Source organism: Urocitellus parryii, chromosome 13 (assembly GCF_045843805.1).
Source record: "Urocitellus parryii isolate mUroPar1 chromosome 13, mUroPar1.hap1, whole genome shotgun sequence".
In the NCBI taxonomy this organism is placed as follows: domain Eukaryota; kingdom Metazoa; phylum Chordata; class Mammalia; order Rodentia; family Sciuridae; genus Urocitellus; species Urocitellus parryii.
In genome coordinates, this window is record NC_135543.1 from 13,865,038 (window position 1) to 13,889,803 (window position 24,766).

General features: G+C 34.1%; 1 protein-coding gene across 1 annotated transcript in view; it reads left to right on the plus strand.

The window, feature by feature from the left end:
- Window positions 1-24,766, plus strand: part of Pign (phosphatidylinositol glycan anchor biosynthesis class N) — a 117,694-nt gene that overhangs the window by 4,855 nt on the left and 88,073 nt on the right. The window contains exons 2-9 of the mRNA XM_026404637.2: window positions 6,363-6,474; window positions 8,373-8,625; window positions 12,141-12,262; window positions 12,714-12,812; window positions 15,241-15,347; window positions 20,493-20,617; window positions 21,810-21,940; window positions 22,839-22,955. Of these exons, the coding sequence (XP_026260422.2) occupies window positions 8,405-8,625; window positions 12,141-12,262; window positions 12,714-12,812; window positions 15,241-15,347; window positions 20,493-20,617; window positions 21,810-21,940; window positions 22,839-22,955 (922 nt within the window). The 5' untranslated portion in view covers window positions 6,363-6,474; window positions 8,373-8,404. The remainder of the gene's footprint in view (window positions 1-6,362; window positions 6,475-8,372; window positions 8,626-12,140; window positions 12,263-12,713; window positions 12,813-15,240; window positions 15,348-20,492; window positions 20,618-21,809; window positions 21,941-22,838; window positions 22,956-24,766) is intronic.

Genomic DNA, 24,766 nt, shown 5'->3' on the forward strand with positions numbered 1-24,766 from the left:
CTAGCGATGGTGAGCATTTTTTCATGTACTTATTGATTGATTGTATGTCCTCCTCTGAGAAGTGTCTGTTCAGGTCCTTGGCCCATTTATTGATTGGGTTATTTGTTATCTTATTGTCTAATTTTTTGAGTTCTTTGTATATTCTGGTTATTAGGGCTCTATCTGAAGTGTGTGGAGTAAAGATTTGTTCCCAGGATGTAGGCTCCCTGTTTATCTCTCTTATTGTTTCTTTTGCTGAGAAAAAACTTTTTAGTTTGAGTAAGTCCCATTTGTTGATTCTAGTTGTTAACTCTTGCGCTATGGGTGTCCTATTGAGGAATTTGGAGCCTGATCCCACAGTATGTAGATCATAACCAACTTTTTCTTCTATCAGATGCCGTGTCTCTGATTTAATATCAAGCTCCTTGATCCATTTTGAGTTAACTTTTGTGCATGGCGAGAGATAGGGATTCAGATTCATTTTGATGCAAATGGATTTCCAGTTTTCCCAGCACCATTTGTTGAAGATGCTATCCTTCCTCCATTGCATGCTTTTAGCCCCTTTATCAAATATAAGATAGTTGTAGTTTTGTGGATTGGTTACTGTGTCCTCAATTCTGTACCATTGGTCCACCCGCCTGTTTTGGTACCAGTACCATGCTGTTTTTGTTACTATTGCTCTGTACTATAGTTTGAAGTCTGGTATCGCTATATCGCCTGATTCACACTTCCTGCTTAGTATTGTTTTTGCTATTCTGGGTCTTTTATTATTCCATATGAATTTCATGATTCTTTTATCTATTTCTACAAGAAATGCTGTTGGGATTTTGATTGGCATTGCATTGAACTTATAGAGAACTTTTGGTAATATCGCCATTTTGATGATGTTAGTTCTGCCTATCCATGAGCAGGGTATATTTTTCCATCTTCTAAGGTCTTCTTCTATATCTTTCTTTAGGGTTCTGTAATTTTCATTGTATAAATCTTTCACCTCTTTTGTTAGGTTGATTCCCAAGTATTTTATTTTTTGGGGGGATATTGTGAATGGAGTAGTTGTCCTCATTTCCGTTTCAGAGGATTTGTCGCTGATATACAGGAATGCCTTTGATTTATGCGTGTTGATCTTATATCCTGCCACTTTGCTGAATTCATTTATTAGCTCTAACAGCTTCTCTGTAGACCCTTTTGAGTCTGCTAGGTATAGAATCATATCATCTGCAAATAGTGATAATTTAAGTTCTTCTTTTCCAATTTTTATCCCTTTAATTTCTTTCGTCTGTCTAATTGCTCTGGCCAGTGTTTCGAGGACTATGTTGAACAGAAGTGGTGAGAGAGGGCATCCCTGTCTTGTACCAGATCTTAGAGGGAATGCCTTCAATTTTTCTCCATTCAGAATGATGCTGGCCTGTGGCTTATCATAGATTGCTTTTACAATGTTGAGGTATGATCCTGTTATCCCTAATTTTTCTAGAGTTTTGAACATAAAGGGATGCTGTACTTTGTCGAATGCTTTTTCTGCATCTATCGAGATGATCATATGGTTCTTATTTTTAAGTCTATTGATGTGGTGAATAACATTTATTGATTTCCGTATATTAAACCAGCCTTGCATCCCAGGGATGAATCCTACTTGATCATGATGTATAATTTTTTTGATATGTATTTGAATCCGATTCGCCAGAATTTTATTGAGGATTTTTGCGTCAAGGTTCATTAGAGATATTGGTCTGTAGTTTTCCTTCTTTGATGTGTCTTTGTCTGGTTTCGGAATCAGGGTGATGTTGGCCTCGTAGAATGAATTTGGAAGTTCTCCCTCTTTTTCTATTTCCTGAAATAGCTTGAAAAGTATTGGTGTTAGTTCCTCTTTAAAGGTTTTGTAAAACTCTGCTGTATACCCCTCCGGTCCTGGGCTTTTCTTAGTTGGTAATCTTTTGATGGTTTCTTCTATTTCCTCTATTGTTATTGGTCTGTTTAGGTTGTCTATATCCTCCTGACTCAATCTGGGCAGATCATAAGACTTAAGGAATTTATCTATGCCTTCACTATCTTCTATTTTATTGGAGTATAAGGATTCAAAATAATTTCTGATTATCTTCTGTATTTCTGAAGTGTCTGTTGTGATATTGCCTTTTTCATCCCATATGCTAGTAATTTGGGTTCTCTCTCTTCTTCTCTTCGTTAGCATGGCTAAGGGTCTGTCAATTTTATTTATTTTTTCAAAGAACCAACTTTTAGTTTTGTCAATTTTTTCAATTGTTTCTTTTGTTTCAATTTCATTAATTTCAGCTCTGATTTTAATTATTTCTTGCCTTCTACTTCTTTTGCTGTTGTTTTGCTCTTCTTTTTCTAGGATTTTGAGGTGAAGTATGAGATCATTTATTTGTTGGTTTTTTCTTTTTTTGAGGAATGAACTCCAAGCAATGAATTTTCCTCTTAGAACTGCTTTCAATGTGTCCCATAGATTCCGATATGTTGTGTCTGTGTTTTCATTTAACTCTAGGAAGTTTTTAATTTCCTCCTTGATGTCTTCTAAAACCCATTGATCATTCAGCAACCTATTGTTCATTCTCCAAGTGATGCTTGATTTTTCCTTCCTTCTTTTATCATTGATTTTCAATTTCATTCCATTATGATCAGATAAGATGCATGGTATTATCTCAACCCCTTTATATTGTCTAAGAGTTGCCCTGTGACATAATATATGGTCTATTTTTGAGAAGGTTCCATGTGCTGCTGAGAAAAAAGTGTAACTACTTGATGTTGGGTGGTATAGTCTATATATGTCAATTAAGTCTAGGTTGTTAATTGTGTTATTGAGTTCTATAGTTTCCTTATTTAACTTTTGTTTGGTAGATCTGTCCAGTGGTGAGAGAGGTGTGTTGAAGTCTCCCATGATTATTGTATGGTGGTCTATTAGACTCTTGAACTTGAGAAGAGTTTGCTTGATGAACACAGCTGCACCATTATTTGGGGCATATATATTTATGATTGTTATGTCTTGTTGGTGTATGGTTCCCTTGAGCAGTATGAAGTGTCCTTCTTTATCCCTTTTGATTAACTTTGGCTTGAAATCTATTTTATTAGATATGAGTATGGACACTCCTGCTTGTTTCCGCAGTCCATATGAGTGGTATGATTTTTCCCAACCTTTCACCTTCAGTCTGTGAATATCTTTTCCTATCAGATGCATCTCCTGTAGGCAGCATATTGTTGGGTCTTGTTTTGTGATCCATTCTACTAGCTTGCGTCTCTTAATTGGTGAGTTTAAACCATTAACATTTAGGGTTATTATTGAGATATGGTTTGTTCTTCTAGCCATATTTGTTTATTGATGTTACTAAACCTGATTTGTTATCCTCTTTGACTACTTTCCCCCCTTTACTGTCCTACCTCCCATTGTTGGTTTTCAATGTTATTTTCCATTTCCTCTTCCTGAAATGTTTTGTCAAGGATTTTTTGAAGAGATGGTTTTCTAGCTGCGAATTCTTTTAACTTTTGTTTATCGTGGAAGGTTTTAATTTCATCTTCTATCCTGAAGCTTAATTTCGCCGGATACATGATTCTTGGTTGGAACCCATTTTCTTTCAGTGTTTGAAATATGTTATTCCAGGATCTTCTAGCTTTCAGAGTCTGTGTTGAGAGATCAGCTGTTATCCTGATTGGTTTACCCCTAAATGTAATCTTCTTTCTTTCTCTTGCAGCTTTTAAAATTCTCTCCTTATTCTGTATGTTGGACATCTTCATTATAATGTGTCTAGGTGTGGATCTCTTATGATTTTGCACATTCGGCGTCCTGTAGGCTTCTAGGATTTGGGATTCTGTCTCATTCTTCAAGTCTGGGAAGTTTTCTCGTATTATTTCACTGAATAGACTGTTTATTCCTTTGGTATGGATCTCTGTGCCTTCCTGTATCCCAATGACTCTTAAATTTGGTCTTTTGATATTGTCCCATAATTCTTGGATGTTCTGCTCATGGTTTCTAAGCAGACTTGCTGAGCTGTCTATGTTCTTTTCCAGTTGAAATACTTTGTCTTCATTGTCTGATGTTCTCTCTTCTAAGTGATCTATTCTGCTGGTAGTATTCTCAATTGAGTTTTTGAGTTGGTTTATTGTTTCCTGCATTTCTAGGATTTCTATTTGTTTGTTTTTTTTACCTCTATCTCCCTGTGAAATTGATGCCTTACTTCCTGGATTTGTTTGTCAATGTGATCTTTCATTGTCTGATTTTGCTGTCTCATGTCTTCCTTGAGACTCCAGATCATCTGAAGCATGTATATCCTGACCTCTCTATCTGACTTTCCATCTGTTGCAGCTATTACCTCATCTAAAGTTGAGTTGACCTGCATTGCCTGTGGTCCTTTCTTTCCTTGTCTTTTCATACTGCTGGCGTTTCTTTCTGCTTGGTGAAACTGTTGTGTTTTTGAAATTTTCCCTCTATTTATTTATATTGCTCTTGTATAGTTGAAAAATCACCCTTGCATGGCAGGTAGTGGCTGTGAACCTCCTCCAATTGGTGTGATCCGTCTACCACGCTGGCAGGCCCTAGGTCTGCTCTGCTGGTCGGTCAAAGGTCCGCCTACCCAGCAGGCGCGAGGGGCACCTCTGTCACTCCGCAGGTTGCTGGGCCTAACCTCCCGATGGGTCGCAGGTTCCCCTAGCTTGCAGGCACTGGGGGAGGGGCCGGCTCCGCCCCTCAGCAGGCCGCTGGACCTGTCCTACTGGTGGGTCCGGTCCGCGTTCCCTGCAGGCGCATGTAGCTGCTCTGTGACTCCGCAGGTTGCTGGGCCTGACCCGCCCGCCCGTGGGTTGCAGATACGCCTAGCTTGCAGGCACTGGGGGAGGGGCCGCTTCCGCCCCTCAGCAGGCCGCTGGGCCCGATCTGCTGGTGGTCACTGTCCCGCCTACCTTGCAGACACTGGGGGAGGGGACGGGCCTGCCCCTCAGCAGGCCGCCGGACCTGTCCTACTGGTGCGTCCAGTCCGCGTTCCCTGCAGGCGCGTGTAGCTGCTCTGTGACTCCGCAGGTTGCTGGGCCTGACCCGCCCGCCCGTGGGTTGCAGGTTCGCCTAGCTTGCAGGCCGCACATAGGTTTTTTTAAAAATATATTTTTAGTTGTTCATGGACATGTATTTATTTATTTATTTATTTATATGTGGTGCTGAGAATCAAACCCAGTGCCTCACACATGCCAAGCAAGTGCTCTGCCACTGAGCCTCAACCCCAGCCCTGCTCATAGGTTTTTGACTCAGTGACTACATGTATAGGTAGTATCTTAACACTTAATCTGACATATATCAAATATTAGGACATTAAAAATTACATATAAATTTAAATTAATCACATTGATAATTTTTAATAGTGAAAAATGGGAAAAACATTTCAGTGCTTATCCATATAGGAGTAATTAGGAAAATGAATAAGCCCCCAGTCAATGGAGAATGTTGAGGATAATTAATATGTTGTAAGAGTTTGATTTTTAGGATATACTTATGTTACTACAGTAATAAATGCATACACCCATATTTATAGCAGTTCAGTTCACAATAGCCAAGTTATGGAACCAGACTCTTTGTCTGTCGGCAGGTGATTTTCCAAAATGTGGTGTATGTATATACAATGGAGTTTTATTCGGCCATAAAGAAGAATGAAATTGAGCCATTGCAGTAAAGTGAATGGAACTGGAGAGCATGATGTTGAAGAAATAAGCCAGACTCAGATCAAGGATCATATGTTTTCTTTTGTGGAAGTTAGAAAAAAAAATTTTTTTAAAAAAAGGGACCTAATGAAATTACGAAGGAGACCAGTAGAATTGAGGAAGGGGATCAGGAGGAGGGAAGAGGGGAAGGAAAAGGCTAGGGAATTAAATTGATCAAATTATGTGCATATGTGAATATGTCACAATAAATTCCACTATTATATATAATCATAATATACCAATAAAAGATATGCTAAGTGTATACCAGGAAAAATCTTCCATTAAAATTATGTGCCTCTATAAAAATGTGGATAGGATAAAAATTATAAGAAAACAGATTTTTTTTCAGATGGTAGAATCAGATAATTTTATGTAATTTTCTAAACTTACTGCAATGATTTTATCTTATAAATATTTAGAATAACATTAAAACATGGTGCTTACAATATAGTTGAAGCTCATATATACTAGGAAAGAAGAAAACATTTACTCAAAAGAGGATTGTCATACATGGCAAAATACGATGGTATTTATACTTTTTATACTTTGCAGATTACCTTTGATGTTTAATTGTTCTCTCAGGAAAAAAAGTAGCTGGTAGTTGGACTCTTTTTTCTTACATTTTATTTTATTTTTTGAGATGTTTGTCTTTGATAAGTCCTTTTCCAGTGTCTCTTTTGTTTTTGCAGGATATTTTGCCATCTTTTTTTTCCATGATGTGACGATTATTCAGGCCAGGAAGAATAAGATCTTGTCTTTCAGCCCAGGCTCACTATATGTGACTAATGCTGCTTGCTGCAAGTAAGACAAATTTAAGTGATTTTTTTCTTAATATGCAGAGATTCATCAACAAAAACAAATTATGGACGAGTTTGAAAAATATTCCTACAGATGGTTTGATCTTGGCAGTGTAATGGCATATTGTCTTACAGTATTGTTTAAATGTTTCACTTTGCTGACTTTTCTTTCCTTAGTATTTGTAAATTCATCAAACCTTTGACCTTTTTCCTCTTCTCTGCAGTACCCCAACACACAATTGTGCAGACACTGTGTACACAGAACATTTTTATTGAATGAATCATGTAACTTTTTTTTAAATTAATTTGGGGAACTAAAAGTGTTCCTTAATAAATGCAAAGTTTCTGAGGCATATTTTTCTTCTTTTTTTAAATATGTGTTATATATTTTTTAAAAAATTTTATTTATTTTAATTTGTTATATACATAGCAGAATGTAATTCAATTCATATTATACAAATAGAGCACAATTTTTTGTCTCTGGTTGTACACAAAGTAGAGTCACAGCATTTGTGTTTTCATACATGTACTTAAGGTAATGATGTTTGTCTCATTCCACCATTTTTCCTATGCCCATACCCTCTCCCTTCCCCTTGCTCCACTTTGCCCTATCTAAAGTAGTCTGTTCCTCCCATGCTGCCCACCCTTCCTTATATCAGAGAAACATTTGGCATTTGGTTTTTTGGGATGGGCTTACTGCACTTAGCATTATATTCTGTAACTCCATCCACTTACTTGTAAATGCCATGATTTTATTCTCTTTTAATGCTGAGTTATATTCCATTGTGTATTATTTATTCCACAGTTTCTTTATCCATTCATCTACTGAAAGGTATCTGGGTTGGTTCCACATTTTAGCTGTTGTGAATTGTACTGCCATTGATGTGGCTGCATCACTGTTTTTAAGTTTTTTTGGGTATAAACTAAGGAGTGGGATAGCTGGGTCAAATGGTGGTTCCATTCCCAGTTTTCCAAGGAATCTCCATACTGCTTTCCATATTGGATGCACCAATTTGCAGTTCCACCAGCAATGTATGAGTGTGCCTTTTTCATCACATCCTTGCCAACGTTTATCATGTCCTGTATTCTTGATTGTTGCCATTCTGACAGGAGTGAGATGAAATCTTAGTTTTGATTTGCATTTCTCTAATTGCTAGAGATGTTGAACACTTTCTCATATATTTGTTGATCAATTGTATTTCTTCTGTGAAGTTTCTGTTCAGTTCTTTGGCCCATTTATTGATTGGGTTATTTGTTTTTTTGGTATTAAGATTTTTGAGTTCTCTACATATTCTAGAGATTAGTGAAGCACATTTTTTTTTAACTTCCTACAAATGACTCATCTAAATGAATAGAATCCATGTTTTCTGCCCAATTTGTTGATAGTCAAGAGAGCCAGAGGACCCTGAGCTAATTACCAAAGTTAAAAAAAAATTAAACTCAAAACATTTAAATATTTATGGATTAATTAAAATAAAATTCTCAGAGTAGCAACGGTTGTCATATGGACAACCAAAAGGAGCATGAGTTGTTTCGTATTATGTAGGATTTTATTTGACTGAATCCTAACTTATTTTAGGATTGATTTAATTCTTTGTTCTTTGATCCTATGTTAAATTTTATGTTTTAGAATGTACTTAAATTTATTATAAATAGTTTATTAGTCTTAATTACTTATTATACTTGAACTTTTTCTTTTTGCTTAGGTGTACTTTATCATATATTTTATTTCAGTATTATTTCTCATTAATGTTTATTGTTACCAGCATAAATGAAAGGAAGTTGTGAGTTATATAAATAATATTGTAAGATATATGTTTGATTTGTTCATAGTCATTAAAATATGTGTAAATATCTATGATTGCATTAAGACTTACACTAGTTAATTTTGTTCTCTTTCAGTTTTTCTTGAAGATTAATTAGTTACACCAGATATGCTGCTGTTCTTTACTTTGGGATTGCTTGTACATTTTGTGTTCTTTGGCTCCATCTTTGACATTTATTTTACATCTCCTTTGGTTCATGGAATGACTCCTCAGTTTACACCATTGCCACCTCCAGCAAGAAGATTAGTGCTGTTTGTTGCTGATGGCCTGCGAGCAGATTCACTTTATGAATTAGATGAAAATGGAAATTCAAGAGCACCATTCATTAGGTAAATTTGTCAACTGGTACAGTGATATCTCTTAGAAATATCATCCTGAGTTTTATTAAACAGTAAAATATCTTACTGTTTATCTTACATTGGGTGCAAAGGTAGTGAGATAAACAGTAAGAGAATAGAAAGAGAATAGAGCACTTGTTCACTATAATGCCAGTTTTATCTATAATGTCTTATAGATTATCACTATAATGCCAATTCTTTTTTTTTCGATGGTTTTATATTAACCAAAGTTAGCTTTGCCAATTCTTTGTAGGTGTTATGTTTACTATTGTAGAAGCTGATGTCATGTGAATTGACACATGTGCCTTAGGCAGGCACCTTAGCCAGGCATGGTGGTTCATACCTGTAGTACTAACTACTTAAAGACTGAGGTATGAGGATGGCTTAAGCTCAAGAGTTGGAGGCCAGTTTGGGCAATACAGCAAGATACTGTCTTAAAAAAAAAAAAAATATGGCCTTAGTTGCTTTTGTTAATGTGTCTTTATTTCCTATACCTGGCTCATAGCTCATGGTATTATCTTTTTCTTCAAAAAATAAGTCTGCAGGGGCTGGGGATGTGGCTCAAGCGGTAGCGCACTCGCCTAGCATGCGTGCGGCCCGGGTTCCATCCTCAGCACCACATACAAACGAAGACGTTGTGTCCACCGAGAACTAAGAAAAAATAAATAAATGTTAAAATTCTCTCTCTCTCTCTGTCCCTCTCTCTCACTCTCTCTTTAAAAAAAAAAAATAAGTCTGCAGGTTTTTGTTTTCATTTTTAAAATAATGACAGGTATAAATATTAATGAATTAATTATTGAGTGGTTTTGAAATATATTTTAATTTTTTGACCAATGAGGCTCCTAATAAATATTTTTTTCTTTTTCTGATTAGTGGCAAACCCCTCAATAACCCTTCCTAATGGTGTTGTGGACAGATTAAAAATCAAAGTCAAGAAGAAATTTCTCTTAAAATATTCTACCTTCACCCATCCCTAACTGTCATCATTATTTTCTATCCCTTTACCCTGTTTTATTTTATTTTTATTATAGTACTTATAATTGTGCAAGTTCTATGAGGGCCAGGAATTACATGCCATTTTATCTCCAGTTTTTAGAATATAAACAGGCAATTATTTGTTGACTCCTGAAAGAAGGAATGATCTTGAATGCTTTGTTGAATTTCCAGAAACAAATGTATAGTGGCTCAGGGAAATGCATAATATAATAAAGAATAAAAACACATAAATGAGCCACTTAGGTCAACAAGGAAATAGTAATAGGAAAATAAGAGCAGACTATGGTTACAGTATACAAAAATGTGTAACATTTGGATAATGTATTTGTGTGAATTTCCTAGTTTCCAAAGAAAAGAGATATATAACTTATTTCATTTTTTCCCAGTGGTCCTGGGGATTGAATGCAGTACCTCCCACATGCAAAGCATATACTCTATCAGTGAGCTATATCCATTTCCTAAGATTCTTAAGATACATATATACTGGTCGCTAAGAAAAAAGTTTTTTTTTTTTTTTTCTGGTAGCACTTGTTTCTGGTTTGGGTCTTATTAAAGGAAACGCTTAAAGTCAAAGGCTCAAACAGTTTATGAATTCTGCATTGCATGCCATTGTATATTTATAACTTCAGAAATCTTGTAACTTCTTCTAAAATGGTTTTTGAAAGATTTTATTTTTTGAAAATCTGATATAAACCCTGCATGGTGGTACATACCAGTAATCCCACTCACTCAGGAGGCTGAGACTGGACGAACAAGTTGAGGCCAGCCTTGGCAACCTAATGCATCACTGTCTCAAAAAAAGGGGGGGAGGTGCAGATGTAACTCAATCGTAAAGTGCCCAGGATTCAATCCCTAGTTGGGCAGGGGTAGTGGGTGGAGAAGGTATAAAATGATCTAGTGAAAAATCTAATTAATGTTCTTGAATAGAAATATCCAGATTTCTTGATACTAACCCATTTGTTTTATTCTAGTTTTCATTGTATAACTCAAGAAGTGAAAGACTATTTCTCATATTCAATCCAGTGGTTTTTAAACCATTTCCTTATTATGTATGGTTTCTGGTTTTATTGTGAGATTAGTCAATGTTTAAATAACATAAACCAATAATTATAAGTATTGTTCTTCAGAATATAATGATTTTAAAACATTATCAAGTGTGTTATTGGTATGTTTACTGTTATATAATTTGTTGCTCTGTCAGCCTTCTACCAGTAATAGCATCTAGGGTGGTTTTGCTTTCTTCTCACATTTTGTCAATCACTGTGATACAACTTAAATAATATTGATACATTTTAGCAAAAGAATTTCTTGTTTTAATCTTAAATAGGAATATAATTTAACTCCTAATTAGGATTATCACATTTCTTCTCCCCTTAATTTTTTTTAACAAATTTTTAACTGTACAGAAGTTAAAGGATTACATATTGGATCAAGTGTGGTGGCACACACCTGTATCCCCACCTATTTGGGAGACTAACGCAGGAGGATGCAAGTTTGAAGCCAGCCTGGCAACTTACCAATACCCTGTCTAAAAATAAGAATGAAAATAAAGGTTGTAGCTCAGTGCCAGAGTGCTTGTCTAACATGTGCAAGGTCCTGGGTTTGAGCCTCAAAAAGAAAAAAAAAAAAAGTTTATATGATGAACAACTGTATATCTTTAAGTTAGTTTAATATTGTTTTTAACTTTTTAAATATTGCATTGTCTTCTAACATACTCAGGCAGAGATATGCATTTGCATATGCCCAATTTTTAAATATTTTTTCCTGAGCAATTTGAAAGTAATATATTGTGATACTTCATTCCTTAACACTTCAACTACATCTCTTAAGAATAAGAACAGCTGAGTGTAGTGATGTACACCTATAATCCCAGTGACTTGGGAGGCTGAGGCAGGAGAATTCCAAATTCAAGGCCAGGTTCAGAAACTTAGTAATGCACTAAGCAACTTAACAAGACCCTGTCTCAAAAAAAAAAAAAAAAAAAAAAAAATTTAAAAAGGGCTGGGGACATGGTTCAGTAGTTAAGTGCCGTGGATTTAATCCCTGGTACAAAAGTAAATAAATAAAAGAACAAGGACTTACTCTCAAATAACCACAATACTATCATAACATTAAATAAAATTTAACATTGAAATAATAATACTATTTTTTATCAGTTATTTGTATGTAACAAACCATCATAGTATTTTGTGGCTTAAAACATTAGTGGTATATTTTTTCTTGTGATTCTGTTCTGTAATTGAGTGTTTCTTTGTCTCGCCTGGGGTCACTCATGCCACTGCAATGAGCTGGTGGGAGGGCTAGAACTAGGCTTGGCTGGGTTTTGAAAGATTCCTTTCCTTCTTAAATCTCAACTCTTGGTGTTTTCATGGTAGTAGGGATCAAACCAAGGTCAGCACCCTACCACTACTTTTGGTTTGATTCCTTCTGTATTTGTCTTATTTTTATAATGACTTATGAGTGTGATTAATGATAGTCTATGTTAACTGTTTGTCTCCCTTATCTTTTAGGAGTATCATAATGCATGAGGGCAGCTGGGGTATATCTCATACACGTGTGCCAACAGAATCTCGGCCGGGTCATGTAGCCATGATAGCTGGGTTTTATGAAGATGTCAGTGCAGTTGCCAAAGGTATTGTCTGTTTAGACAGTTTTATTAAATGAAACACTTATCATATAAATATTCCTTTTTTTAATCACTGAATTATGTCATAAAGTGAAAAGTCTATTTTCAGATACTTTTGATAAGTGTTTTTTAGCATGCTTTATTCACATGAACACACACTGATATTGATTCTGGAATTAAACTTTAGTTTTTCATCATCCTGAGTAGTTGGATGAATGTGTGGTTTTTCTAGAGTTAACTTTTAAGAGTTCAAAAGTGCTTTTATGTTTTAGAAAAAAGTTGATTATCTATTGTTAGATTTTTTAAAATAGTGATACAATATGCATAATATAAAATCTATTTTAGTTTTGTATTTATTCTTCAATTAATGGTATTATTTGAAGACTACATCTTTGGGGGCTTCTTTTACCATGTAGTTATTACCCTTATTGCTTGCCTTTTTTCTCCATTACCTAAGGATGGAAGGAAAATCCTGTAGAATTTGATTCTCTTTTTAATGAAAGCAAGTACACATGGAGCTGGGGAAGCCCAGATATTTTACCTATGTTTGCCAAAGGTAAGAGAGCCATTGATTATATTTTCAGTTGACAAATAAATAATAATACAGTATGTTTTTAAAAATATTTCTGCATTTATTGGTTTTCAGACATGTTTTCTTATTTTAAATCTCTCTGAAATAGGGATTTATATTACATTGGATAGATATGCCAGTTTCATTGACAGTGATCTTTCTTATATTTGAAATATTGGCACATGATACTGTTATATAGTAGTTTGAATTCAGTGAAATGGTATAGATGCCTGTTATTTAACAACTCTCTAATCTTGGGTATGTTAGATAAACTTTATAAGCTTATTTTCCTTTATATGTAATATTTTTTTTTTTTTTTTTTTTGGTACTGGGGATTGAACCTGAGTCACTTAACCACTGAGTCACATCCCCAGCCTGTTTTTTTGTTGGTTTGTTTTTTTAGTTTTTTTTTTTTGTATTTTATTTAAAGATCATTCTTGCTGAATTGCTTAGGGCCTTGCTAAGTTGCTGAGGCTGGTTTTGAACTCAAGGTCCTCTTGCCTCAGTCTCCCAAGCTGCTAGGATTATAAGTGTGCATCACCACTTTTGGCCTGTAATCTCAATAATTTCTACCTCATATGTTTGTTTTTAGGATTAAATTAGATAATTCATGTGAGACATTTAGCCACATATTTGTCACATAGCTTCATTATGATAATGTTGATATATGGTTCATTAAATTTCAATAAATTGTTAAAAGAAATTAATAGATATTCAAATAAAGTTTTAAGGGTTAAAATTTATTATTACTATTTTAATATATTAATTATGCCATATGTGTTGACATTTGATATATATGGCATTAATGGCTTTTAGCCTATTGGAATGCCATATATTCCATTTGCTAACTTGATATATGACATTTGGATTTGTTGCATTTGTTCTTGTGCACAAATCTGCAAGTACTACGATATCTCTTGATCAGAAAATTTATTATATTATTTTCTAAAATCAGTTGGATGAACTTCATGTCATTACTTTCGTTTTGGTACCGGGGATTGAACTCGAGGGCACTCGACCATTGAGCCACATCCCCAGCCCTATTTTGTATTTAATTTAGAGACAGGATCTCACAGAATTGCTTAGTGCCTCACCATACCTGGGGCTGGCTTTGAACTCGTGATTCTCCTTTCTCAGCCTCCTGAGCCACTGGGATTACAGGCGAGCGCCACCACACCCAGCTATATCATTTTCTTTTATGGAAAGCAGAATGATTAATTATTTCACTTAATGGAAAGATTTATAACATGATTCTTAGCCATAGGTATAATTATAATATTTGGAACTACTGAAGATTATTTTGTGTTCAGAAAGCAAAAATCTATATTCAGAATTTAATATATGATATTCATAGAATATTATACTGAGCAGGCCAAAATAGTTCAGCCATTAATATATTTCCCTTGTTGGGAAGCAGTTTGGGTTTTAGAGGAGCTAGCAGTGGTGAGAGCAGATTAAGGTGATATGCTTTACAAAGTTAAGCCATTACCCTGGCTACAGTTGATAGGGAGGACCAGTGCCTGTATCAAACATAGTCTATGAGAAATGTTCCATTTCTCTTATGATAACTAGCTAACCCATTCAAGTCTCTTTATTTGGGATGTGTGAAGGAGAATAACTAAGCAGAGGAAGAGAGTCATTATAGCTGAACTGATATTGTAGATATTGTCATTACTTTGTTACTTCTCTCCCTTATGATCTGCAAGAGCCTGTCTATCCCAGAAATTAGTTTTAGATTCTTAATAAAATCTTGCAAGTCTATATGATTAATAATTTGTTGATCTCTTCAAACTGGCAATAAGCAGTTATTTATTCCTTTTTATTGAGAAAATACAGTCTATTAATAAGAAAATTGAAATATTTGAATTTTTTCTTGTGTTAGAAAGATTCTTCATCTATTTTAGATTTTAACATCCTAAGAGGCACATATTTTTTGAATAGTTTAACCCTTAAAGAGAGAGAAACTGTTGCTTTTTGTTGTTGTTTTATTGCATATTAAAATGTTGACTTTGACAAATTGACTACTTACAAGTAATGTATCTGTAAAATTAGAATAAATTAGTAGGAGGACAAAAAATGTAAAAGTATATAGTGTATTCCAGGGCACATAACATAACTACATGCTAATTATTCCTCCCTTCTGTATTTACCATAAACAAAGTGCTTTATAAAATATTTCTGGTTACTCATAAAAATCTTTAAATGGAACTGGATATCCATGTGCATACCTTTAATCCCAGCCCTTGGAATGCCCAGGCAGGAGGATCATTTGAGTCCAGGAGTTTTAGGTCAGCCTGGGTAACATAATGAGGTCCAGTCTCCAAAAATAAAAAATAAATTAAGTTCTTTAAATGATTATCGATTTTTTATGAGATTTATTAAAAAATTTATTTTTTCCCAATTTATTTTTTAGGTGCTAGTGGAGACCATGTTTATACTTACAGCTATGATGCTGAAAGAGAGGATTTTGGTGCTGATGATGCAACAAAACTGGATACATGGGTTTTTGATAAAGTTAAGGTAATGTTATTAAGTGATTAATTTACTGAATACATATTAACCAAAGATACTAGAAACTTATTAGAATATATCTTTTTTGTTTGTTTGTTTTTTGCTAGTGTGAAGTTGAAAGTTCTATATTACAGCACACTACTTTAAAAAGACTAAATTTTAGGAAATTACACATTGTATAATAACCAAGAAGTTTTTAAAAACTAATTTAAAAATGTACCCCTTTAAAATTCTGTGTTTCTTTCTGAAGGTAATATGAGTGCTAGATTATGATTCAGAAAAATGTGCCTTCTATTTCTAGTTTGGGGAATCATCCTAGCTAAATCTTCTTGATCTTCTGTCAACCTTAGAAACTTATCTCTTAAGGTGGTGGATCATGTGAGATTTGCAAAAGCATTTTGAAAACTGCTGTTCAAATGTAAAGCATTGATAATAACAAAGCAGGTGGTATGTTTTTAAAAATTTGTATTTTAAAGGAAGGTAAGCAAAGACAGAAATACAGCAAAGATAGCAATTTATGAATTATTAAATACCTCTGAGTTTCTTTAAGTAATAAAGTTTAAAAACTATTTGATAGTGATAATTGTTAGTTTTGCCAATAATACTATAGACTTTATATTCTCAAAAATTATGTGAAAAAATTTCAGTTGTATTGTTAGTTCTCTCCTTCCTATTAGTCCATTGTTCTTTATATCCAAATAACAACTTCAGATGGATTAGAAGCTCTATTTGATTGGCTTTATTGGCACTTTCCTATGCTGCTAGTGTTGGTGATATGATAGTAAACAGAAAAAAAGAATTTGCCCATGACTTCTTCATAAAATATGGTAGATATATATTAACCAGATAATGTGCAATCATCAACTGTGGTAAATGGTGAGAAGGAAAAATAAAGATAAAGAATAAATTTTTATAACATTTTAATTGAGACTGGACAGTTTTGGGAATGCCTTTCTGGAGAGTTTTGAGATATCCTTTGAAGAGATATAGGAAGCAAAGAAATGGATGGGAAGGAAGGAAAGATTAGTGTGGAACAGAGGACTAAAGGCTAACAATTTATATAAATCTTGGGCCCTAAAGTAAGAGCCAGCGGAAAGGGTTTAAGGACCTGAAAGAAAGAAGATTAGTGCATCAGAAGCACTGATTGGGAGTGAGGTCTCAGGTGAGGCTAGAGCAAGAAGCAGGGTCTTATCAAGTCAAACTGTTTTCACATCCATTCTATTTTCTACTCACTTTGGTTTTGTTTTTTGGACTGAGGATTGAACTCAGGACCACTCAACCACGTCCCCAGCCCTATTTTGTGTTTAATTTAAACATAGGGTCTCACTGAGTTGCTTAGCGCCTTGCAATTGCTGAGGCTGGCTTTGAACTCGTGATCCTCCTGTCTCAACCTCCCAAGCCTCTGGCATTACAGGTATGCACCACTGCACCCAGCTCTCACTTTGTTTTTAAATTGTGGCAAAAATACACGTAACATAAAACATACCATCCTAACCATTTTTTTTTATCCTAACCATTTTAAATATACAATTTAGTTGTGTTAAGTACATTCATGTTGTGCAAGCAACCTTCAGAACGTTTTCATCTTGCAAAACTGAGACTCTATAGCCATTAAATGACCTTTTTCCTTCTTCTCTCAATTCTTGGCAAACACCATTTTGTTATTATACATTATGATATGACCACTCTAGATATTTCATTTCATAAAAAGAGGAATCATATTGCATTTGTCTTTTTATAAGTAGAATAATGTCCTTCATTAGTTCATCCATGTTGAATCTACTCACTTTAAAACTCAGTTTATACATCATCTCCTGTTAGATCTTCTGTAACTTCTCTTGCTTGATCCTACTCCTACATTGACTTAGGTAACAATCCTCTATATCCTCTATTCTCTATTTTATCATGCTATACTGAGATTGTTGATATGTTACATATTCCCCTTCAATTCTCTTTGTATTATATGTGCTATATAATATATAGTAATATATAAAATATACATTGCATTTTATATATATTATTATTATCTATCAGGAAATTGTTTGCTACATAGTTACATGCATTAACTTAGGTTATATTCAGTCAGGTGTAATAGGAAAAAAATAATTTAAAAGTTTAATTCTGTCTCTATAAGACAGAAGTCAGCAGTGAGGGATTGAAGCCCTCTAGGATGCTACACAGTATCAATAAGATCCAGTCTCTGAAAGTTCTCCATTCCTAGAGCACAAGTTATCTTCAAGGTCATCTCATGATCTAAGGTAATGTTGGAGTTCCAAGTGTTATTTCAGTGTTTAGGCCATCAGTCTAAGGAATCAAAAAGGACCTTCTCTCCTACTGAATTATATTTATTTCAAAGAACCTAAGGTTCACACAGCTATTTGACTGAAATGTTTGATTCATATCTCATGGGTCACAACCACAAGGCACATCTAACTGTAAAAAAGGAGAAAATGTGTAGGTTTTAAGTTTTGAGAATTGCCGTGTCCCATGAAAATCAAAGGTTTTGACTCAAGTAAACAGGGAGACTATATGTTGGATGAGTCTTAAGGAGTCTCCCTCAATGCATAGTAAGTACTAGTTGGGTACAGAAATGAATGAATGCTTTAGATGCAAAATGGACCAGTTGATCCTGCAATTTCTACATGTGGTAAAAATAAGAATTCATACCCCGTTTGAATCAAATGTATGATATATGATATGTCAAGATCATTGTAATGTTTTGAGCAACCAATAAAAAAATAAATAAATAAAAGTGTGGGGAGAGTTCTCAAGAAAAATCAAAAGGACCTCAATAGAAGCAAAGGATCAGGAGGAGGGAGGAGGGGAAGGTAAAGGAAAATATTGGGGAATGATATTATTCAAATTATATTGTTATATCATGAATATATATGACTATGTAACAACAAATCCCACCATTATGTACAATAATAATACAGCAATAAAAACATAAATAAATAAAATAGTTTTACTTATGAGTATTAAAAAAAAAAAAAGCCAAAGTAGAGGCTGATGGGCTTAAGAGATTATATTGAGGGGAAAGAAGCTAGGAGCACATTTTACTAATTATATCCAGCAGATCAACTTTTTAAAAGACAATGGGAATCTAGCACTGAGAAACAGGTTGAGCTCTACCAGATTCATATCTCATAGCTTCCCAAATCTTCTGTCTATTTATGAATGAACAGTACTTTTTACATAGCTGATTACTTTTTACTAGACATGAAATTAGAAATTTAATTCAAGTTAGTTGCTCAGTTTTTGCTTGCTAGCTTTCAATTATAAGTTTAGAATTTAACTCCTTTTTTAAAAAAAAACTTGTTATTCCCATCTAGATTTAAAAGTTCTTAGGGTTTAGGAAGAATGTATAGAAAAGATGGGAAATAGCTGTATACTTTTGAGGAGTATGGTAGAAATTTACATATTTTAAAAATTTATTTTTTAAGACAGGCTTTTCTATTTAATTTTTTAATTGTGATATAAACCAGGGGCACTTTACCAATAGTTACATCCTAGTTCTTTATTTTATTTTAAAAATTTTGATAAGAGTGTCTGACTAAGTTACTGAAGGTTTGTCTTGAACTTGCAGTCTTCCTACCTCCTCCTCTCACGTTGCTAGAATTATATAGGTGTAAGCTGTCGCGACCCCTTGCCCGCAAGAAAGACGCAACTCAGGAATCTTCTTTCAGCAGTTTATTCAGGCCTTTATTTTGACATGTCTTTTAGCTTCTTTCTCTCTCTACTACTACTACTACTACTACTCCTACTGCCACTACTCCTACTGCCACTACTCCTACTGCCACTACTACTACTCCTACTGCCACTACTCCTACTGCCACTACTACTACTCCTACTGCCACTACTACTACTCCCGTGAGCCCCAGCCTTAATAAAGCAGATAAAGCCCCAATGCACAACTGCCACGTGGACTTTTCTCATAGGGTGCCAAGTCACAGCGTGCCAACTCATTCTGATAAGGAGTTGTTTGTCACAGACTACAGCGGAGCCAGCGCCATCTTGTAATGGCGGCCACAGTACACAGAAACGGCTCACCACAGTAAGCCTGGTTTAAAAAAAAATTATTCCTACTTTTGATCAATTTCTCTAATAGCAATATATATATATATATATATATATATATATATATTTAATACTTGTTTATATATATATATTTAATACTTGTTTATATATATATATATATATATATTTAATACTTGTTTAGTTGTAGACAGACATAAAATCTTTATTTTATTTATTTGTTTTTATATGGTGCTGACACACGTGCAAGGCAAATGCTGTTACCAATTGAGCTACAACCCCAACCCCCATTTATATTTTTAACATTTATAATAATGAAGGATTATTTGAGAAAAAAAAAACTTCAATGCTTCAAAGCTTTGTTGAAAAATTAAACATTGCTTGTTGAAAGTTAACATATTCTAACCAGGTGTGGTGCACATTCCTGTAATCCCAGAGACTTAAGAGGCTAAAGTAGAAGGATTGGAAGTTTGAGGCCAGCCTCAGCAACTTAGTAAAGGGCTGGGGATGTTGCTCGGTGGTTAAATGCCCTGGGTTAAATCCTTGATACAAAAAAAAAAGAAAATTAATATTTTCTACAGTTGGAGGCATTTATATAAACAACAATGATATATTTTGGTATAGCCAGTTGGCTTATTTAAAATTACTTAAAAGTACTTTCCATGGGTATTTACATATATGTTCATGTGTATATGAGTATAAGATGAATCATTTGTCTTGGAAGGGGTCAGGAATCCAATTTTTCATTATGCAATAAATAACTTTTGAATTTTATTTCATTAAGTAGATATTTTTCTATTATAGTGTGAAGAACAGATTCTTGCTGAGGTAAAAAAGTATTTAGGAATCTACTCACAATGTTCTTAATGAGAGATTATGGTTGGACTAGAATGGTAGCGGACAGGAGAAAGAGAACTGGTTCAGCTCTGAATATATTTAAAAATAATAAATCAGTTCTATTTTTGGTTCTCGCTGAAATTTTTCTTCAACCTGTTATATTTTATTAAGTTAGGTGTGTCATAACAGTGATATTAAGTTTTCATAAAATTAAGATCTCCTTTCTGTTACCTTTTAAATAAAATAAATGAACTAATTTTTAAACTGATTTGTTACATATAGGACTTCTTTCATGCTGCCAGAAACAATCAATCTTTGTTTTCTAAAGTAAATGAAGAAAAGGTAGTTTTTTTCTTACATTTATTAGGACTCGATACAAATGGACATGCCCACCGACCATCATCAAGGTAATTTTAATGTGTTCAATTTGATTTTTTTTGTTTGAGGGAAATCGCTATGCCCCTTGAACTTCTAAATTATTATGCCATTTTCTTTGTATTTAAAACAAAGAGCTAATATTTTAAAGAACTAGTATAATATACAGCAAATTCTTAATTATATGAGATATAAGATGGGTGGTAATCCCAGAAGTTTGGGAGACAAAGGCAGGAGTATCACAAATTCAAGGCCAGCCTAGGCAGCTTAGCAAGACCCTGTCTCAAAATATAAAAAGCATAAGAGATGTTACTTAATGGTAAGGCACCCTTGGGTTCAATCCCCAGTACCAAAAAATTAAAAAATTGTAGAGTAGTTAAAATTATATGTGTTATAGTTGTGTTACTTATTAAAATAAGATCTCCTGTACATATATTTCATATTCTTTTCATTATCAAGGCAAAGAAAAATATTTCATTTAAAATATCTATATTTTAGAAATTTATCAATCTTGAAATAAAAAGTATTTTTATGATGTTAATTTTGACATCACAAAAAAGATATAATTCCTTGTGTGTTTCATTGCATTGTATCTAGCAAATAATGATATAAAGTTTTCTATATATTTTCATGGCAGTCTTTATATATAGTAGCAAATTTTTTTCTCACTTTGGCAGAGCATGAGAGAAAGAAATCTCTTTTATTCCTCATTTTGAATTTGTATTGATACATCTAATAAAAATATAAAGTATATTGAAATAACTGCCAGTATTGTTTAATTGATTGATGTATTCAAATGAGAACATCTTTGTTCAACTGCTTGGAAAGGTTAAATATAATTTGCTCAAGACATATCAGACTCTTTTTAGGATGAAGACATTCTATCCTTGAAACAGTGACACTTATCTATTCAGATAATCAGAACAGCAGAGTTTATATTATCAGAGAATATGAAGTCATCGTCATCTCATTTGGGACCTAAAGAGTTCATTAAAATATATGTGCTAATCAGTACCTCCTTTTAAACCATCTTTTAAAACTGTTTCAGGTTCTTTTGTTCTTTAAAGGAGAAAAATTATTTTTCATAATCTAAAGAGCTCTGATTTTTATTAAAGACTAAAAGGATTTTATGAATTCCTAACATTGAATGTAAAGAGTCCACTTTTGAATAAATGTTTTCTCTTCAAGTTAATTTAATTTGCTCTTCTGCTTCTTTATAAACAGGGAGTATAAAGACAACATTAAAATAGTTGATGATAGAGTAAAAGAAATTGTCTCCATGTTTCAACATTTTTATGGAAATGATGGAAAAACAGCATTTATTTTTACCTCTGACCATGGAATGACAGACTGGGGTTAGTATCTCTTTAAGTGATATGTACCTTACAGGTAAAATAGTGAATAATGTAGTTTGTACGTATCTTATAATGTTGAGAAGATTAGGTGTCTTATTTCATGTAAAGTGGCTAGCACAGAGTAGTCATACCCTTAAAATGTTAGTGGAAAAAGAATGATCTTATGTAAAGAATCTTTTTTTTCTAATTATAAGAAGTATTTACAAATGAAAAACTAGGAAAAAAAAAGTATGGAGAAGAAATATCTGTCTGCTTAGAATTTACCATATGTGATGATAAAGGGGTGATATTAGGACAGTATTACTGAGGGGCCTAGAACTGCTAAAATTCTATCTGAAATAAGCCTGTGTTGCCTGTTAGACTCCCAAGGCAAAAGTACTGTGTACTCAAGAGAATGAAATAATGAATGTCAAGATGAGGTGTGGACCTCCAGATCACATGAAAGAATCCTAATGGCTGGGTCTACTTTATGAAGGATTTCTTTTAGCTATACCAGCTTTATCCATATACCTTGCTGTTCTCTGCAGAAGCCTGTACTGCTTGCTCCAAGTCTGAGTGGTTACTCCCTCAAAGAGCCCTCCCATGTTCGTTCTTCTCCATACTACTCTGGTAATAGGAACAGCTTCTCCATCATTTCCTGTTATTATTTTAATTTTTCTTCTTTCAATAAGTTACTCAGCAGACATTCTTGTTTTATTATTGTTTTTGTTTTTACTTGTTTGTTTTGATGCTCTGACTTATGGGAATATTTCAAACTAATTGTTTTGAAAATCTACAAGCATTTAGAATGCGGTGGCTAGAATTAGTGATATATGGATTAACTCTTTAAAACAAGGTATTTTTAAAATAGTGATAAGTTCTTATATGTGTCTTATTACTCTTGATGCCTTATTTATAGGTTCACATGGGGCTGGTCATCCTTCAGAGACTTTGACTCCTTTAGTCACGTGGGGAGCTGGAATCAAGTATCCCCAAAAAGTATCAGCTCAAAAATTTGACGATGAGTTTTTGAAAGGTATAAGTATTTGTTTTTATCATTTTATAAACATTATATTTGAAAGTAAAACTAAAATTAACATTTTAAAATAATTTTTTAATAATCACTTTTCAAATTATAGGTTTTTTTCTATATCCAAATGATTTTGAGAAAACTTTATTATAAATAATATGTTTTTTATTAAAGAGAGAGAGAGAATTTTTTTCAATATTTATTTTTCAGTTTTTGGTGGACAGAACATCTTTATTTATTTATTTATTTTTAAATTTTATGTGGTGCTGAGGATCAAACCCAATGCCCTGCGCATGCCAGGCGAGTGTGTTACTGCTTGAGCCACATCCCCAGCCCTGTTTTTTTTTTAATTAGTTACACATGACAGTACAATGATCTTGACATTCCATACATTTGAATCAAATGAGGTATAATTTCTCATTTTTCTGAGTGTACAGGTTGCAGAATCACATTGGTCATACAGTCACCTATATACATTCAGCAATACTAGTGTCTATTTTATTCTGCTGTCCTTCCCTTCCTCCCTTCCCCTTCCCTCCCCTCCCATAACTTCTCTCTACCCAATCTAATATGACACACTTCTTTTTTTTTTCCTCCTCACATCATCATACATGTATTCTGTATAATGATGAGGGTCTCCTTCCATCTTCCGTGCAATTCCCCTTCTCCCTCCCTTTCTCTCCCACCTCTCTTCCCTATTTAGAGGTAATCTTCTCATGCTCTTCTCCCTATCCCATTTTCAGTCACCCCCCTTATATCAGAGAAGACATTCGGCATTTGTTTTTTAGGGATTGGCTAACTTCACTTAGCATAATCTGCTCTAATGCCGTCCATTTCCCTGCAAATGCCATGATCTTGTTATTTTTAGTGCTGAGTAATATTCTATTGTGTACAAATGCCACATTTTTTTTATCCATTCATCTATTGAAGAGCATCTAGATTGGTTCCACAGTCTATCTATTGTGAATTGAACTGCTATAAACATTGATGTGGCTGTGTCCCTGTAGTATGCTCTCTTTAGGTCTTTTGGGTATAGTCCGAGAAGGAATAACTGGGTCAAATGGTGGTTCCATTCCCAGCTTTCCAAGGAATCTCCATACTGCTTTCCAAATTGGCTGCACCAATTTGCAGTCCCACCAGCAATGTACAAGTGTACCCTTTTTCCCACATCCTCGCCAGCACTTATTATTGTTTGACTTCATAATGGCTGCCATTCTTACTGGAGTGAGATGGTATCTTAGAGTAGTTTTAATTTGCATTTCTCTGATTGCTAGAGATGGTGAGCATTTTTTCGTGTATTTGTTGATTGATTATATATCCTCTTCTGAGAAGTGTCTGTTCAGGTCCTTGGCCCATTTGTTGATTGGGTTATTTATTTTTTTGGTGTTTAACTTTTTGAGTTCTTTCTATACTCTAGAGATTATTAGAGCTCTATCTGATGTGTGAGGGGTAAAAATTTGTTCCCAGGATGTAGGCTCCCTGTGTACCTCACATATTATTTCTCTTGCTGAGAAAAAACTTTTTAGTTTGAATTCGTCCCATTTGTTGATTCTTGGTTTTAACTCTTGTGCTATAGGTGTCTTATTAAGGAATTTGAGGCCTGACCCCACGTGATGGAGATTAGGGCCAACTTTTTCTTCTATTAGACGCAGAGTCTCTGGTTTGATTCCTAGCTCCTTGATCCATTTTGAGTTAACTTTTGTACATGGTGAGAGAAAGGGATTCAATTTCATTTTGTTGCATATGGATTTCCAGTTCTCCCAGCACCATTCGTTGAAGATGCTATCCTTTCTCCATTGTATGCTTTTAGCACGTTT